We start from the raw sequence: 17,222 nt of genomic DNA, 5'->3' as shown, positions 1-17,222 counted from the left end.
CGCCGGCTGTTGATGCTCATGATGATGCTGTAGTCCTCCTCCTCCACCTGCCGTTGCTGATTGACCTTGGCCTCCATTACTGCCACCTCCTGCTGCTTGATCGTGTATCATCTCTAGTAACTAGGAGAAAGAAGAGGATAGTGATTATCCAAAACAAAAAGAGAGAGACAGAGAGAGAAGAGGGTAGCGTGGTGTGATATTTAAGATGTTGATGCTGGTACCTGAATTTCAACAAAATAGTTACTTCCAAGAGAACTAATTAAAGGGAGTTATTTGGAACAGAAATATAGGAATATTATAAAATTATTAGCTAACCAGCTGCTAAATCATCTTGAGATCTGAAAGAAGCGCTCTTATCACGCCTATCTTATTGCACTTGTGTATATTACCATTTATTTATATATATATATATAGTAGTGCTGGAACCAAAATACAAGTTATTTAATCTTGTAAGGTACAAACTTTTTTTCTTTCTTTTTTTGTTGATCGGGATCACAGAATAATATATACGCAGATTGATTTTATTTTCATTTATTTATTGATAAAAAGACTGAATGCAGTTTGTAGTTTGTAATAATGTTCATCCTAATTTAAGTAGTTTCTACTCATCAAACCTTATCTCTAAAATGTTCCTTCCATTTCTAAAAAATAGCCAGGTTTCCATTTTTGGTTATATCAAAAAAATAGGCTTATTTCCATATGTGGAAAATCAAATGTTATGATTTTACTACTATACCCATAAAGGGATCACTTTTTTCTCTCCTTTTTCTCTCCTAATACTCTCTCCGTCCCTAATAAGATGACCTAGTTGTAGTTTGCACAAATTTTAAGGCAATGAGGAAAGTGGAGTGTATTTAACTATTTTTTACAATTATACCCTTATGGACAATAATTAGTAAAATTTAGAAACGATTTATATATCTTAAATTATACCACGTTTTTTTATAAACTTTATACCGTTGAAAAGCAATACCTACGCAACGAATATAAACATGACTATCAAATTATACATATTTCTTATAAAAAAAAATAATATTAAAAGGGTAGTTTTAGAAATATTCCTTGATTAGTGAAATATGTCATCTATTTATGGAACAAAATTTAAAACCAAGTAGGTCATCTTATTAGGGACGGAGGGAGTACAAAAAATGGATCACTTCTCTTTCCTCTTTCTCTAATAACAAATGAGTGGGGACCAAAGGATAGTTTAGGAAAAAACATGAAAAAGTGGCTACAATGATTAGTTTTCTTAATTTTTGTGAAAACCAAACTTGCCTATTTTTTAGAAACGGAGGGAGTAATTATCTAAGGTTAAATTTAGGTCCATCAACAACCAAGTCCATCAAACATTATGCATCAGATTCCCAAGTCAATCACAATTTTAGTAGGATGGAGTAAACCCCATCCGGACTGGATCAAAATCAACTCAGACGGAGCATGCAGCTAGAGGATATCCGGGACTGGCAGGAGCGGGAATTATTTGCCGAAACGAAAATGCTATCACAATCTTAGCAATTGCACAACCATTAGGGATAACAACAACGCTTACTGCCGAAACTTGGGTCATGCTCATAGTGTCAAGAACAACTACAGATCGAGAATGGCCAAAGGTGCAATTCGAAACGACTCTGAAAATCTTCTAAGGTTTTTAACCTCGACAGCCGAACCACCTTGGTACTTAAACAATATGATAGCAGAAATCAAGCTTAGATTGGCCCAAATTCTGCATTGCACCATAAAATATATTTACAGGGATGGAAATCAGACGGCAGATGGTTTAGCAAACAAAGCAGCAAATGACAGCAGAACGGGAAATCTATCCACAACAATCTGAGACCACAAAACACCATTGTGTATTGGTCCTATTATAATGGCAGACTCTATGGATATAATGTACCCTCGTGTTATTTCTTCCTAATTTTAATACAGTTTCATGCTTCAAAAAAGAAAAAAAAAATCACATCCAAATTTTCGAACAACATTTAAAGATAAGTTGTGTCCACTTAAAATCTTAAGAATCTTAAAAGGGCTTCTTCATTAATCCAATGTGAAAGAAAGACAAATAGATAAGAGATTTGGGAATTCAATGTCGTTGAATAGGATACTGTTCCCTAATTATATGCCCCATTAGAATGAAGAAATCTAGCAAAGTTTGTCAAACTATACTGCAGGTGTGTAAATATATACAAATAAAGTTTTCAATTTAATTAGAAGTGGCCTTTTTCATGTATATTTAATTATATTATAGTATGTGTAATATGGATCATAGGAGGTTAGAGAGGAATGAAGGAATTTCGCCTAAACTTCATTCCATATTCCACCGCGTGCATGTGATATTTTCTCAACTCCTTTTGTTTCTTCCCTATATTGAATTAAAATATACATATGTGATTAAATAACACCAAACTTGTTTCTGTGATTTCTTACCGATTAACTGCTACAATATACTGTAGTAGTTTATTTTACGAAAATGATAGATGTATCGTGAACCCTGCACCGTGTGAGAGGGTGGGTCCACGCCTGCCCCACCCCCCTCCTGATGCTGAGAACACAGGATCTGGGACCGTCAGATCCCTTTCGGTGCACGCACGGTGCTTAAATCACGTTGTGTATATGTGGGGGTGTATCAAGCCAAGACAAAATCAGTTTTGTCTTATATGAAATCTGTTTTGTCTTATCTTTATTTTGATACACCTCACCTAATCCGGTATCCCTATTAGCAATCTTTCCCATAGATGGGGTGTCTAATGACTCTAATCGGTTGCATACATTTGGTTACAACTTTGCTACATCCACCGAAACGGTGGGCACCGAGAAAGAATCGGACAGTCCTGATGTGACTCTCAACATTGGGATAGGGAGTGGGACATGAGTGAACCCACTTCCCTCTCACACGATGTCCAGCTCGGTGCTGGTATCTCGGTGCATCTAGCATTTTTGATTTGGTTAAGGGAGAAATACAAAGAATGAACATACTAATTAATCAAATCCCAAAATGTATCTCACAAAATATACATACATAACAGCAACACACTAGATTTTGCCTTGAAATCACTGCAGCATACGGAATGTCAACTTATCCCCCCTAATCCCATCATACCGAGGGGTGAGGTGAACTTAAAAATAGAACTGCACATTCGTCGAGGGACAAGTAGGAGGTGAAAAATAGAAGACATAGGAAGCCGCCTAGCTAGATAACGAGTGATGCAACATACCCCTAGGTTACATGAAAGTCATCAGCAGGACAAAGGAATACAGATGAGAGAGAGAGGTCATTGCATCCAGGTCGACTGTGTGATCCCACAGCTACAATATAGTAGTAGTATTATATGGTGAAGAAATGTTGCAGCTAAAGAACCTTGAAGTCTTTGAATGTTTATCGGTCTCATAAAACAAATCTTATAAGAAGGACCGGGGAACTAAGTTATCATGAGATTTCAAACGCACGTACTGTATTGCTTGGTTGGCTTGTCTGGCATTGGGCTGGCCAAAACCGAGGCGAAGGGATCAACACGCTAACTATTTCCGTTACTTCCGGTTATCCTGCTCTCTCTCTCTCTCTTTCGGCCACTGCTGCCATTGTTGCTGGTCAAACACGGAGACTAATTAAGATTTACAAGGGGCTCATCATTTATTGATTGATTAACGGTGATTAATAGAAAACAGTCCATTCATTAACTATAAGGCTAAGTCCTATGGGCTAGATATTTAGCCGTTAGATTGGTCATCCACGTCAGATTGGGCAACCTCCTAACCCTTGTAGGGTGGCGAATCTAACAGCGAAACGCCGAACAATGAAGCGTTACCCCAATGCCGAACCAACCGACGTTTGACCTTAGTCAACAAAGTTGACGCGCCGCTCTGTTCGGCTTGCAGGAGAGTCGATACATTCAACAGAAGCTCGACCTTTCTTCCATTTTCATTTCTTCACAAAAATGGTTTCTTTCTCTCCCGAAAATGGTTCTCAAAGATCTTGAGTTGTAGAAATTGTTTCTCAAATTCCTTCTGTGGGTTTGTGCTTCATTGGATTTGTGATCAATTGAAGGTGGTTTGGCGCGATTCCACCCACGAAATCATCTGAGGTAAGAAATTTAAGTTTTAGGTTGAATTTTTAGGGTTTTTGATTTTTGATACGATTTCATTCAAATTAATGATTGATACTTGGTACTTAGATGATGTAGATGATATGTGTATGATTTAAATTGATTATTTGTGATGATTTTTATTTTTTGGGGATTTAATTTGGTTATGTGTGATGAACAAAAAATGGTTTTTGGTTTTTGTGATAAAAATGAATTAATTTGTATGATTAGTTTGTTTGTAGGTAAATTTATATGATTATGAATGATAATGATAATTTGTATGATTAAAATGAATGATAATGATGATTTAGTTTGTAGGGATGAATTAGTAATGTGATAATTTAGTTTGTATGGATGAAAATGAATGATAATGATATTTTTTTTTTTCATCTTTGTTATTGATTGTAGTACGAGTATGGATGAATTGCTAGACCGGTTGGATATAGTTTCGTCAAAGAATTGTGATAGACATGTATGTCAAGATGTTATGAAAGACTCTCGCAGTGTGAGCTTTAGAGGTAGTTTGAATGATGTTGAAAAGTATTATAAAATTGTAGTGCAAGATAATCCGGTAGCACAACGATTTTGTGATAATTGTGGCTTTTCCTTTGTTTTTGAGTTCGATTTTTCCAATGAGGATAGAGGATTAGTTGAAGCCATAGCTGAGAGATGGTGGAAAAGTACTAGGAGCTTTCATTTTCGGGAGTTTGAAATTGGCCTTCTTCCTTTAGGTTGGTACATGTTAACGGGAATTCCCACTGGTGACCCTAGTAAACGACCAGTAGTTATGCCGCAGTTGGGTAGTGATCTAACATATCCTGCTTTGGATGATTTGTATTTTTCGGATATCAAAACTTATGGTCCATGGGACTCTAAGACTAATACATTTTCCTTAATTGTCTTGAAAAAATACATTGAAAGTAGAGAAGGCCAGAATAATATTGAATGTGCAGTGACATTGACACGAGCATTCTTTATGTGGTGTTTTGGTCATTTTCTTCTAGCGCATTCTACTGGAAAAATAGATAAACGTTGGGTTCTGTTATTGGCTGATTTAGATAGAGTTGGGGAGTATGATTGGGGTCTAGCTTCGTTAGGTAATACCTATAAATATCTCGACCATTGGTCAACCAAGGGTACGAATTTAGTTGGCATGGTTGTGGTACTTGAGTATTGGTACTATTACTACTTTCGCAACATGCAACCCTTCCTTTGTCAGTCACCTCAAGGACATTTTGATGTTTTCCCAAAAATTAGTCTCTTCAAGAAGGAAAGGATTGTATCAAGGAAGAGAGGACATAAAGGAGGCCAAAAGGATACCATGAAACACTCAGTGAAAAGCGCAAGAATACAGATTGATACTAGAACAAGGGAAACATGTATTTGGAAACCATGGGAAGAGAGTCGGTATGCTGTGGGAGACCAATATGAGTAGCACTAGAAGTATCCAAAAAGAGAATTCTGTTTTTTCACTTTGAAAGTGGCACAAGAGTTAGTTGTTACTTGGGGGAGAGATTCCAAAGGCAGATTACAGGTGAGATTGTAGTCCCGGCAAATCCTCCAAATTTGGAAGCAATTGAAGACAGAGATATTGTAGTAGAGGTCAACGACTATTATACAGTCACCGAGGATCAATATAACACTTGGTGGATCAAGAAGAGTGTTGGAGCTTATGTCACTGATTCATACCATGCACAGAATGTCGATGAGATAGCAGTTGGTAGCTCGGCTATTCCTCGCAGTTTGTTTCCTAGTCATACTCCTCCTAACATGATGTCACAGACATATACCTATGGCACACAGAACGAGCCCCCATCACAACTGTCGGAGATAGATTGGAGTTTACCATTTACTGATGAAGCCGGCATAGAACATCTAGTACTAGTTCCAAGGGTTCCTTGTCCGTTTAACTTTCAAGATATGAATTTGACAATGGTAAGTATATTTACATTTTGTACTCATTTTCATTTTAAGTTTCTTGAATATTTGATTAAAATTCTCTGATTTATATACTTGTAGGATGATTGCATTAGGTTTATGGAAAACTCATTTTCATTCCAGCTTGGAGCTCGTCAAGTCGCATGGGACAAATCATATAAAAGTGCTACAACTTCATGTTCCTCATCCGGCAGATCCACATCGTCTTCAATACCATCTGTCCAATCCCATCCTCCAAACACTCCACATGGAGCTAATACATCACAAGACCTCACATTAGGTGGTTCACATGAATGGGCTACAGGTCAAGAATTTTACACTCCTAGGGTCGAAGATGGAGCTACTACATCACAATATCAACAAGGAGGAAATGAATTTACTGCATTGTTGACGGAAAACGAGCCTAATATTGTTTATGATACTCAGTTCGCCCCACAACAATCCTCTAATTTCCTTGACCTGAATTAGATTACTTGTCATAGTGTTTATGAAACCATATGGAGTGTTATACGTTTTAAGTGATTTTTATTTTATGGAGTGTTATTTGTGTTTCTATGGAGTGTTATGATTTTATGGAGTGTTATTTGTGTTTCTATGGAGTGTTATAATTTTTAAGTGATATTTTCTTTATGGAGTGTTATACATAAAGCTTTATGTTTTCGTTGTGTTAGGTACATTATGCGGGGAGCTTTGAAAAGAATTTTGAAAAGTTGTCGGGATGATGAAGATGATATTGAGACGAATGTTGTAGCAGTGGCTACACTTTTGGAGACGCAGAGGAGGCATGGAATACGTCAACCCGTCCCGAATTAATTCAAGACACGTCATAGGGTGCACAGAAAACGTGTAGATGCGGATGCTCGTATGATGCATCAGTATTTCAACTTCAATTGTATGTATGGGCCAAAGAAGTTCAAAGGTCGGTTTTCTTTGCCTCGTCAACTTTTTCTGAGAATTTTAGAGCAAGTTTGTGAATTTGACCATGATTTTCGCCAACAAACGGATGCTTGCGGTATTCCTGGTCATTCTCCAGATATGAAAATGGTTGTCGTCATGAAATATTTTGCCAAAGGTATTGCACCGGATTCCTTAGATGATTACACACAAATGGGAGCCACCACTGTCTACCATTATGCTATGAAGTTTATGGATGCAATTATTTGGATTTATAATGGTCGATACATGCGTCAACCTACCGCTCAAGATACGAAAAGGATTTTAGCAGAAAATGAAGCTCGGGGATTTCCTGGTATGCTTGGTAGTGTCGATTGTTTTCACTGGGCATGGAGAGCATGTCCAATGGATCAAGCAGGTTCCCACAGCGGCTATAAGCCATATCCCTCGGTTATTTTGCAGGCGGTAGCTACATATGATAGATGGATCTGGCATTCCTATTTTGGGTTGGGTGGGCAGAACAATGATCTTAATGTCTTACATGCTTCGGGTTTGTTCGATAGACAACTCCTTGGTGTAGCACCTCCTTGTCATTATCAAATCAATGGAAAGAATTACGACCAGGGGTACTACCTAGGAGATGGTGCATATCCCATGTATGGTTACATCGTGCAAGGATACAAACCCGCCTCAAACATTAGAGAAGGTCTTTTCAATCAATATCAAGAAGCTAAAAGGAAGGACATAGAACGTGCATTTGGTGGTTTAAAAGGTAAGTTTGGCATTATATTGAAACCTTGTCGTTATTATAAAAAATCTGACATGAAGGCAATTATGAGGCGGTGCTTGATAATGCACAACATGTGTGTTGAGGTGGAATATCGCAATGTGTATTGGGGGAGGATCACGGGAGATGAACCTCAACCTCCAATTCAAGGAAACGTAAGGCTACCTCCTCATATATTGTACAACCCTGGATTTGGGAACAACTTCGCTTGGAACTCACTACACACATATGGAACCGACACGGAGAAGGTCTGAGAGATGGTGATATTCCAAACATGCATATTGATGATGCCTTGCCGGAAGTTCATGAGGGTACAACCGACGTGGACACCGATGAAGATCAATATGACCCTCGAGGAGATGGTGCATTTTATGAGAATGGAGAGTAACCATAATACTCCTTTATTTTAATCAAATACGCTTTCATTAATAAGTAGACATTTTAATTAGTTCTTGTAATACTACATATTACTCTTTTTATCACTTAAGTACGTTTACAATTACATTACATATTTAACTAGAACTTCATATGCATACTTCTTCATAATACTTCTTCATGCATATGCTTCATAACCAAGTATCTCCAAAGCGGTGTTATGAATGAACGACATTCCATGATCCGTTTCATATAAAGTCCTAGCATCCTCACGATTACCATTTGATGCCCTTAATGAAATGACAAAAAGCTTGCAATAACGCTTGATGCTTGATAACCGACATTGCAACACTTTTTTGCATCTTCCATTAGCATTACCATTGATTCTCACAAATTCTTCAACAACTTGTTCCCAAAAAGAGTTGGTTGTTAATTGAGTGTTGTTAACTTTGCAATAACTTCTAACCAAGTCATTGTCTTCGTCGATGGAAAATGCGGCCATGATTGATTTTTGAATTGAGAATTATGTGATAGGAGAATTGAGAATTGGGGTGGGGATTTTGAGTTTTATGTGATAGGTTTATATAGAGATAGGAAATGGTCTGAGTTTGAGCTGAAAATGTAGCCATTTGAGGAAACGACGTTCCAACGCCGAACCGAACGGCGCTAGCAAGTCTCAGCCATCCGATCAAGATGACCGTTGCATTCTCAACGACTCAGATTTTGTAGCCGTTTGAAACCTCAACAGCTATATTTTCAGGCTTCCCTATAAATTGAGGACTACTTCTCCTTCATCCCTCACACCAAAATCAATTGATTATCTTCTTCATTGATTTTCTTCTTCTTCTTCTTCACATAATTTTGTTCATACAAAAATATGACACACTTTAGTACAATAGAAGAAGACGCACTAATTTATGGTTGGGTCATAGCAAGCAACGATCCGATTCATGGAAAAGATCAAAAAGGTGCAATATTTTGGGGAAAGATAATGGAAGAATACAATAAAAGAAAAGTTCCCAATGGTGTCGAAAGAGATAGAAAGGCATTACGAACAAAGTGTAACACATTGAGAGCCGAAGTGAAAAAATATATTTCATATATTAGACCCTACTTCGTAGTAGACCTACGGGGATGTCCGAGGAGGATTATGTAAGTACCTCAATTTATTTTAATGTTTTATTTCTTCCATATTGATCTCTTTCTTTCTTTCTCTAAATTTTTCTTTTCATTTTTTCCCCAGTATCGTCATGGAAGAGAGAATTATGTAGCAGCGACTAAAAAACAATGGACGCACGAATCGATTTTTCAGATCCTGAAGACTTATCAACCAGATTACAATCCAGCGGTGAATAATGATGATGGAGTCGGTACTTCTAGTCAACCTAGTCAACATACTCAAGCTACTGAAGAAAATGAAGTTGATAATTTGGATGAAGAATTTCAAAATATGGCAATGTTTGGTAGCTCTTCATCTACTCATAATTCTGAAACCTCGGACATATCAAAGAGAAGACGTTATTTTGAACAAACAGATGACGTTAGAAGTGAAGGAAGAGATCAAGCAAAGAAAAGGGCTCGTGAGGCTAAAGCATCGCATAAATCAGATGAAAAATTGGATAAACTCATCGAACTTCTTGAAAACACACAAACACAAAGAATGGCAAAATATGAAACAGTGGAAGAGTATCTGAAGAAGGACATGGAAAACTCTTCAATTTTGGCACAAACACAGCAAAGAGAATCGGACATGAAGATCCTACGTCAACCCTTGGATGAATTACAAGAATGGGAGAAACCCGTCTACAAAATATGGAAGAACGAGATTTTAGCCCGTCATGGATTACCACTTATCCCCTAAATTAAAATAACACATTAGTAATAATTTAAGTTATTTATAAGTAAGATTTCAATTTCAATGTACTTTTTTTTTTTTATGTTTTAAGTTATTTAGAAGTAGGATTTCAATTTCAATGTATTTTTTTATGTTCTAAGTTGTAGAATTTCAATTTCAATATATCTTTTTATGTTCTAATTTATTTTAATTTTAATGTTTTTTTCAATTTCTTCAAAAAACATTGTCACCGTTTTTCAATGTAATTAAAATTTTCCCTTTACTTTGATAAATTCTCAAATTTGAAACAAGCAACCTTTGGAACAAATTGGAAAATCATTTGGAAATTCTCATAATTTAGAAAATGGAATTCTGAAAAAAAAATAGCCGTTGGAGGAAAAACAGTCAAGCGCCGCACGGTACGACGTTGAAAGGGAACGCCGAATGGAACAACGTTTGTGCAAACGCCGAACGGTTCGGCAGTGATTCTAGGGAATATTCGTGAAACGCCGAACAGTTCATCATTTAAACCACTTTTTCAGCGCCAAACGGTTCAGCGTTTCAATCTCGCTGATAGTTGGACTGCGAGCACCGTGTAGGAGAGATAACTATCAACTATCACTATTAACTTTTTTCCAACACTTATTTTTTGATTTGCAACACTTTTTGGCCAATCTAGCACTCCAATCTAGCCCATAGGACTTAGCCTAATAAGTAGCTTACCGATCAATCAGCCATGCATGATGACTTATTGCAATATTCATAGAACACCGAAAAGAATTAACTGTGTACTATATGCATAACAATAACAGAGATGCATGTGAGTATTTATGGAATGATGCCGTCTCCTTTACGAACAAGTAGTTTATGTAGGTACTTGCTAAAAAGAGCGGTGTTATCCCACGCAGCTGCGTGGGAAAGCTCTATAAGCTAGTAGCTACGAACCGTAGGATTAAGATTCTCAGCGTGGGATTACATTTCTTTTTATCTTTTCTCAATTATTACAATTGGCAAATTTACAATATTAGAAGTAAGTCCTTTTGGTATGTTTTCATCTCGTTTTACATCTCATCTTCTTCCTCTTGTTTTCTCTTGATAACTTTCGACAAACTTTCAAAGATCCATTGATTATCAGAATTGGAACCAGAATTTTAAGGTACCGAAATAAAACTTGGTTCATCCTTCAAGGACAACTTCTATCAAATTTGAAATCACTAGCTCACCTTTGGTCGTTCTCTTACATTGGGACTACTCACCATTAAACCCCCTGGATTTTCCTTGAGATCTACCTAAACAAACATTTACAACTCAATGATCTAACTTAAAAAGTATAAACTGCTTAGGTATGCAATTGTGGAGAAATCAAGTTATCACTGCCACTAGTGGAAAGCTTAGGTATGCAATTGTGGAGAAATCAAGTTATTACTGCCACTAGTGGAAAACAGCCGTTTTAAGATAGTCTAGAAGTGTCGTTTAAGCGTGATGTAAGACACTTTGGAACTGCCTTAGAAAGTGCCATAGATTAAGTGTCTTTTTCTTGAACGACATTTTAGGGTTGACTCAGAATAACGATACTTTCTGAATGTCCCTATCCACGATAGTTACTCTGTCGTTGAATTAATTTTATATTGTAAAAAAAATCAGCTGAATTCAGTGGCTGATTCAGCTGACTTCCAAATTAGTTCTAGCTGACTGCAGTGTGTTTCTGACTGGGCTAAAATAAATTTGACCGAAACTCAAATTATACTCAAATGAAACCTGGACTTGCAATTTCCAATGACCATTCCATTAAATATTCATTCAATTCATAAATTCAGTTCAAATTTATTCAAAATCACATAAATAAGTAACCAAATCTGAATTCATAACGTATATCTAAGTTCTCAGGTTCATAAAGACAACTGCAAACCATCGAAACAAGATCATGTTGGACGAGGAACTCGAACAATTCCGCTCTCTTAGATAGTGCTAATGCTACCCATCTTGGATTTCTCTTACAATTCTGTCAAAGCAAAAGGTGCACAAAATCAATACCAGGCACTTGTCACAACAGATACTAAAATACTAGATAAATGAACCTTTTAGCATAATCTATCAAGCATATTCAAATGATATACACGATACCATATAAACGTTGTGGTAGAAAATTTCCAGCAATCTAAGTTCCACCTCAAATGAGACAACTAAACCTTCATACATTCAAATAATTGGGATTACTCTGCATCCCAAGCAATATTATTGCAGCCATAAGAAAAGGATTTTCTGCAATAATTGGAATTACTCTAGAATCTACTTAATGGCCAAGAAATATAAAACAAGGTGGATATGGTTGACAGATTATCATGTTATACGCTTGTCATTATATACACAAGAGCGAGAGATACTGATAGAGAAACTCCAAACAATTTTCAAAATCCAGGCATTCAGCTTTAAGCAATCTAGAGATCATCAAAACCTTGTCATTACTATGATGCAGGAAACCCCTAAGATTAAGGGCTACACTATCAATTATCAGTTTCTTATATAGGTTTTTAGCTCCACCACTCTTCGTAACACTTGCAAGGAAAATAGTGGTATATGAAATAACTGTGAACCGAATTAAACATACCCCTTCACACATTTTTGGCTTAATAACAATAAGACTGTGAACTGAACTAAGCAAACCAAAATCAGGTCATCTGAGTGTAAGAAGTGTCATAAATCCGAGCAGTATCATCTTTCTCTTCTAGTGGCTAGTGTCTACTTAATAATAACGATGACACCAAAATACAAAAAGCAAAGCAATTAGCTAATATAACAATATATGGATTCAGAGTGTACGAAACTATACCTCGTATACGCTAGAATTATCTCATTAAGTCACCAACTTCTTCCTTAGGTTCATAGCTTCCCCTCGGGATCACACGATCAATTGCATTATCACCCTGCAATATACACATACTAGTGGAAATAAGAACCAGTAAAAGAAACATCTCCCTGTAAAATAACTATATGCTTGTTCAATCTCATTACACACCTTACATAAGTTAAGAAGCACTGTTCTTGAAGTTACAAATCCAAAATAACCTGCAATATATAAATAGTCTACCATGTGGTTATCAATTTGATGTAGTTGTAAAAAAGTCGGCGCCGAGTCACATTGCCACACATGTTGAGCACATGGTTAGTCAGTATTTTAAGTTAAAAAGATAATATAAGACTTATTAGACACAACATAAAAGGGAAAAAAAGCCAGATCATGGAATGCAGTTACACAAACATCGGTTGGGTAATTTCACAAACAACAATTGGGCGATTGGGAATAACTTCTCTGTAGGCCCTGCTATGATACCAGACTTGTTATTATGTTGGATTGGAATGCCATACACCCTTTCTAAGCATACAAAAAAATCATAAACTACAAACAATACATTCGTTTGCTACATTCATATCACCAAGAGGATTTCACATCCATAGAGACCAATCCACTAGTATTGCAGAAAAGTAATTTTCAAGTATAGAGATAGTTACCATCACCACCAGCATCATTGTCAAAATTTATTCATAAACTGTTGAGTTTCTGTCTACCCGACACAACCTTTTGAAATTGAATCAGGCCATAAGATATCATAACAATAACATTAAAGAAAAAACAAACAAAAAGGTTGTTATAGTTTGCATCAGTTTCCACTCCTTTGCCTCCATTGACGTCTAAATTCCAAACCATAACCAAACTTCCTAAAAGCTAATTAGCTAATAGCTGCATCACAAATAAAATTCAAGTCACAACTGCATCTTACCTATCGATAAATGTGTACTCAGATTGTTCCCCTCTCCTATCATAGCAAAGGGTAATAACAACACCTACATACCTACAAGTAGAAAAAGAATAAACAAGTAAATGAAAAAGGCTTTCCATGATATTCGGTAATAAGTGCGAGATGTGGAAAGGGATGTAAAGCTTACTCACTAGGAATAATAATGGTAGCGGAAACAGTTGGTTCCCAACATTTTGTTACGCGTTTTCCAGCATCCGCAGTTAATGCCGCCGAATTCTGAACTTTCATCTTGCTGATAAATGTACAAAATATGTATTTAGAATGGTGAGGAGGAAAAGTAAATGATGTACAAAGGGATGTGATACACCATATACATGGGCATGTGTGCCACATACCTTCCATCTGTAAAATCAAAAATATATGGTACAGTTGGGATGGTAGAAATTATACTAGCTCCATGCTCCTACAAGCTCATAAATATGTTAGACCCATATGCAAAATCGTCATCATAAATCAACTATTTTGAAACTTAGCTAGCTAACAAATATCCTCAGCACATAATAAACGATAATTCATCTTAAAGTCATGAAATATATCACTCGTCATATATTAATTTGAATATCAACCATATACAAATTTGACATTTTTCAATCTTTTACCTGTCTCAATTGTATTGTTGTGTTACTATCCAAAAGAATGTGCCACAGAGCATCATAATCCAATGTCAATTTAACAAGGAAACATTTATTTCTAAAAGCTAATTTAATGAAAAAGAATTTGATATAAAAGTGCAACAACAACCTATCTCCACTAATAGTCTATCTCCACTAATAGTCATGTTTCACGTACGAATGTGCTCTTGGAATATAGAAAGGAGCATTTCTTTTATCTCCCTCTATTTTCCCGCGAGCAAGAAGGGTGAGGGCCAACCTAGAACTAAATTGAAACACGAAAGTCCCCCCATTAGGAACTTCAATTTGATTAGAAGAAGACTTGCAAACATTCAGTGGTTATATATCTATAACTTACACGTATAATGCACCACTTGAAATAGCTAAACAGTTACAAGGAGCTTCAATTAAAATGAAAAAAAAATAGAAAAAGAGGGGCAAAATAGCAATGCAATGGAAACACCCAAAAAACGAATCATTCACCTCAAGCTATAAATTGAGTATATGCCTTAAGCACAATGATTCACAACAGTATGATGATGCATAGCACCGTTGAACTATGCATCAAACAAATGCATCAAAAATAACAGGTATGAACCATCAATACGAAGATTCATTACTCAAACCTTGAATAAACAAAACCAACTGCTCAAAACCTCTTTAAAATGCAAAACTAAAATCAAACTTAAGGGTCATATGACAATCAGTTCATTGAAACATTTTATCAAACAACAGTAGAGCAATACTGTTTACCTTTCTTTTAACAGAAACCATCAAAGTAGTAATGGAGGAAATCTAAGGAATAAGAACAATTAAGTCAAAAACAAAAAACCAGACCCTAAAATATGATAATAAACAAAATCCATAAGTACTATTCAAATAAAAACACTCAAAATAAAAACAAATTCAACAAACAACCTCTGTAAAGTACTAAAATTGAAACTTTAGTGTCTCCTACCGAGTGAATTTAGATGAAGATGACTCATCCAGTAATTGATTGAAGTAGGAAACGAAACCCTATGGTTGATGGAAAAGAAAAACTCATTAGAAATTACTACTAAACAAACCCCTATAAAAAAATCAGAGTTAAAATCCGAGCAAAATTATCTGTTACCTGTGTAAGAAGCACCTTCCATTATCAGCACAAATCTGTAAAAGAAACCCAAAACCCCAAAAATTAATCGAAGAAGTATAGAAATTTCATTAAAATTTCTTAAAAATAAAATTTTAATAAAACCCTAAATCTCATTAAGCAGTATAAATCAAAGAGAAAAAGTGGTTATACCTTTTTCTCTCTTAGAAATTTACGAATCTAGATAATACCAAGGAAGAACAAGAATCATCAAATACATGGAGTAGATGGATTGTAGATCTGTTAATTGTTTTTGGTGATGAAGATCTGTTGGTTTCTGTGATATAGCAGATGGATTTGAGAGATAAAGACGAATGTGATTTTGATTGATAAAGATCTGTTCGTGATATAGCAGATAAATTGGAGAGATAACGAAAGAAAATGGTTTTTCCTTTGGAGTAAATTTCGGCTGCGAAGAGTTCGGGAGAGAAGAGAAACAAGAGGCAGAAGAAGAAGAAGAGATATAACAGGATTTTCTAGGTGAGAGAAGAGGGGAACCAGAGCCATTAGATCACTGAGATTTCTCAATCCCCAAAATGGCGTTAAAAAATCTATCACAGAAACAATACCATCGGTATAGTCGTTGTGGAAGTCAACGAAAGTCCAACCACTACAACGGCTTGACTTTAGTCAGCAACAAGATCTTTTGTGTCGTTGTAGAAGTCAACTAAAGTCCAACTACAACGACAACTTGACTTTAGCCAACGACACATTCAACTTGTGGTGGTTTTGAGACATTATGTATTTGTATCGTTTCATTATGTCTTGAATAGCCTATTTTCCACTAGTGTGTTGTATGGATTTCTCTTAAACTGTATTTATAGATTTGTAATTGAGATATATAAATTTTTAGGGTTTCTCAGTTTTGTTGAATATTTTAGGGCTACTGTGAGTTACAAAAAGTTCAAGAACCTATTCATGAAGTAAAATGGAACAACTTATATCAAAAACATCAAAGAAAAAACGAGATTAACATCCATATAGACATCTCTTTTTACAACATCAGTAACCGAAAAATAAATTTTTTAATTTCTTCTTCCTAAGTTTTCGAGTTTTGAATTAACAAGTGATGTTTAATGTAATTGAAATGATTTAATAAGGTGTTGAATCACCAAGGAAAAGCAACAGTTCCTGTTTTAGAAGAAGGAACGACTGTTCTTGTTCTTGAAAAGATTAATGGCTGTTAACTTGTTCTGTGCAATTTGGATTTTAAGGAGAAAAGCCCATATAGTAAAATATTGAATTTGGTAGGGATTGTTCTGATTTTGTTAAATTTACTTTGAGGACTTTTTAATAATTAATCTCATAGACAGCTATACCATCAATATTAACGGCTGATATATATTATATGATATCATCTGACGGTAATCAACCCGCTTGCTTATAGAGCTTTCCCACGCAGCTGCGTGGGATAACATTGCTCTACTAAAAATACGTTTTGTATGACAATGATCTAATCCATAAACATGCATCATAAAAGTTCTTATGGAGAGAGAAAGAAAAATATAGTTCCGAGTTGCGTCAACAAAAACTAAAAAACGTATCTGTTATAGTTTTGAGTTGCGTTAGGCTTAGTCTTATGTGTTAGATTGGAGGTGCTAGATTAGCAGTTAAGTGTTGCAATTCAAAAAAATATGTGCAAAAAAGTTAACACTTGTTCTCTCTCCTACCAGTTGCTAGCATGTAAACTAGCAGCTAGATACTTTTCGCGAAACGAAAGAGCGCCAACAAGAATATTCCAAACATCTACG

At 35.9% G+C, this 17,222-nt stretch overlaps 1 protein-coding gene and 1 long non-coding RNA gene across 5 annotated transcripts; one reads left to right on the top strand and one right to left on the bottom strand.

Annotated features, from left to right (window-relative positions):
* The first annotated feature begins 6,887 nt into the window (after positions 1-6,887).
* On the top strand, positions 6,888-8,089 carry LOC113355150. The gene is made up of 2 exons (XM_026597934.1): positions 6,888-7,686; positions 7,950-8,089. The coding sequence occupies exons 1-2, from the start codon at positions 6,888-6,890 to the stop codon at positions 8,087-8,089; spliced, it is 939 nt and encodes a 312-aa protein (XP_026453719.1).
* Positions 8,090-11,693: 3,604 nt separating this feature from the next.
* LOC113309023 lies at positions 11,694-15,991 on the bottom strand. Of its 4 annotated transcripts, none has more exons than XR_003340288.1 (9): positions 15,625-15,991; positions 15,454-15,488; positions 15,298-15,356; positions 14,064-14,131; positions 13,856-13,960; positions 13,690-13,761; positions 12,927-12,994; positions 12,741-12,834; positions 11,694-11,912 (listed from the first exon to the last, which is right to left on the bottom strand). It is a non-coding gene; the product is annotated as an uncharacterized LOC113309023 (long non-coding RNA). The 4 variants fall into 4 exon arrangements; XR_003340280.1 differs by having other exon boundaries at positions 12,927-12,976; XR_003340281.1 differs by having other exon boundaries at positions 13,860-13,960.
* Positions 15,992-17,222: the final 1,231 nt, after the last annotated feature.

This window comes from Papaver somniferum, chromosome 1 (genome assembly GCF_003573695.1).
Source record: "Papaver somniferum cultivar HN1 chromosome 1, ASM357369v1, whole genome shotgun sequence".
Taxonomy (NCBI): domain Eukaryota; kingdom Viridiplantae; phylum Streptophyta; class Magnoliopsida; order Ranunculales; family Papaveraceae; genus Papaver; species Papaver somniferum.
Note: the sequence above shows the minus strand (reverse complement) of the source record. Positions and strands in the feature narration are given on the sequence as shown.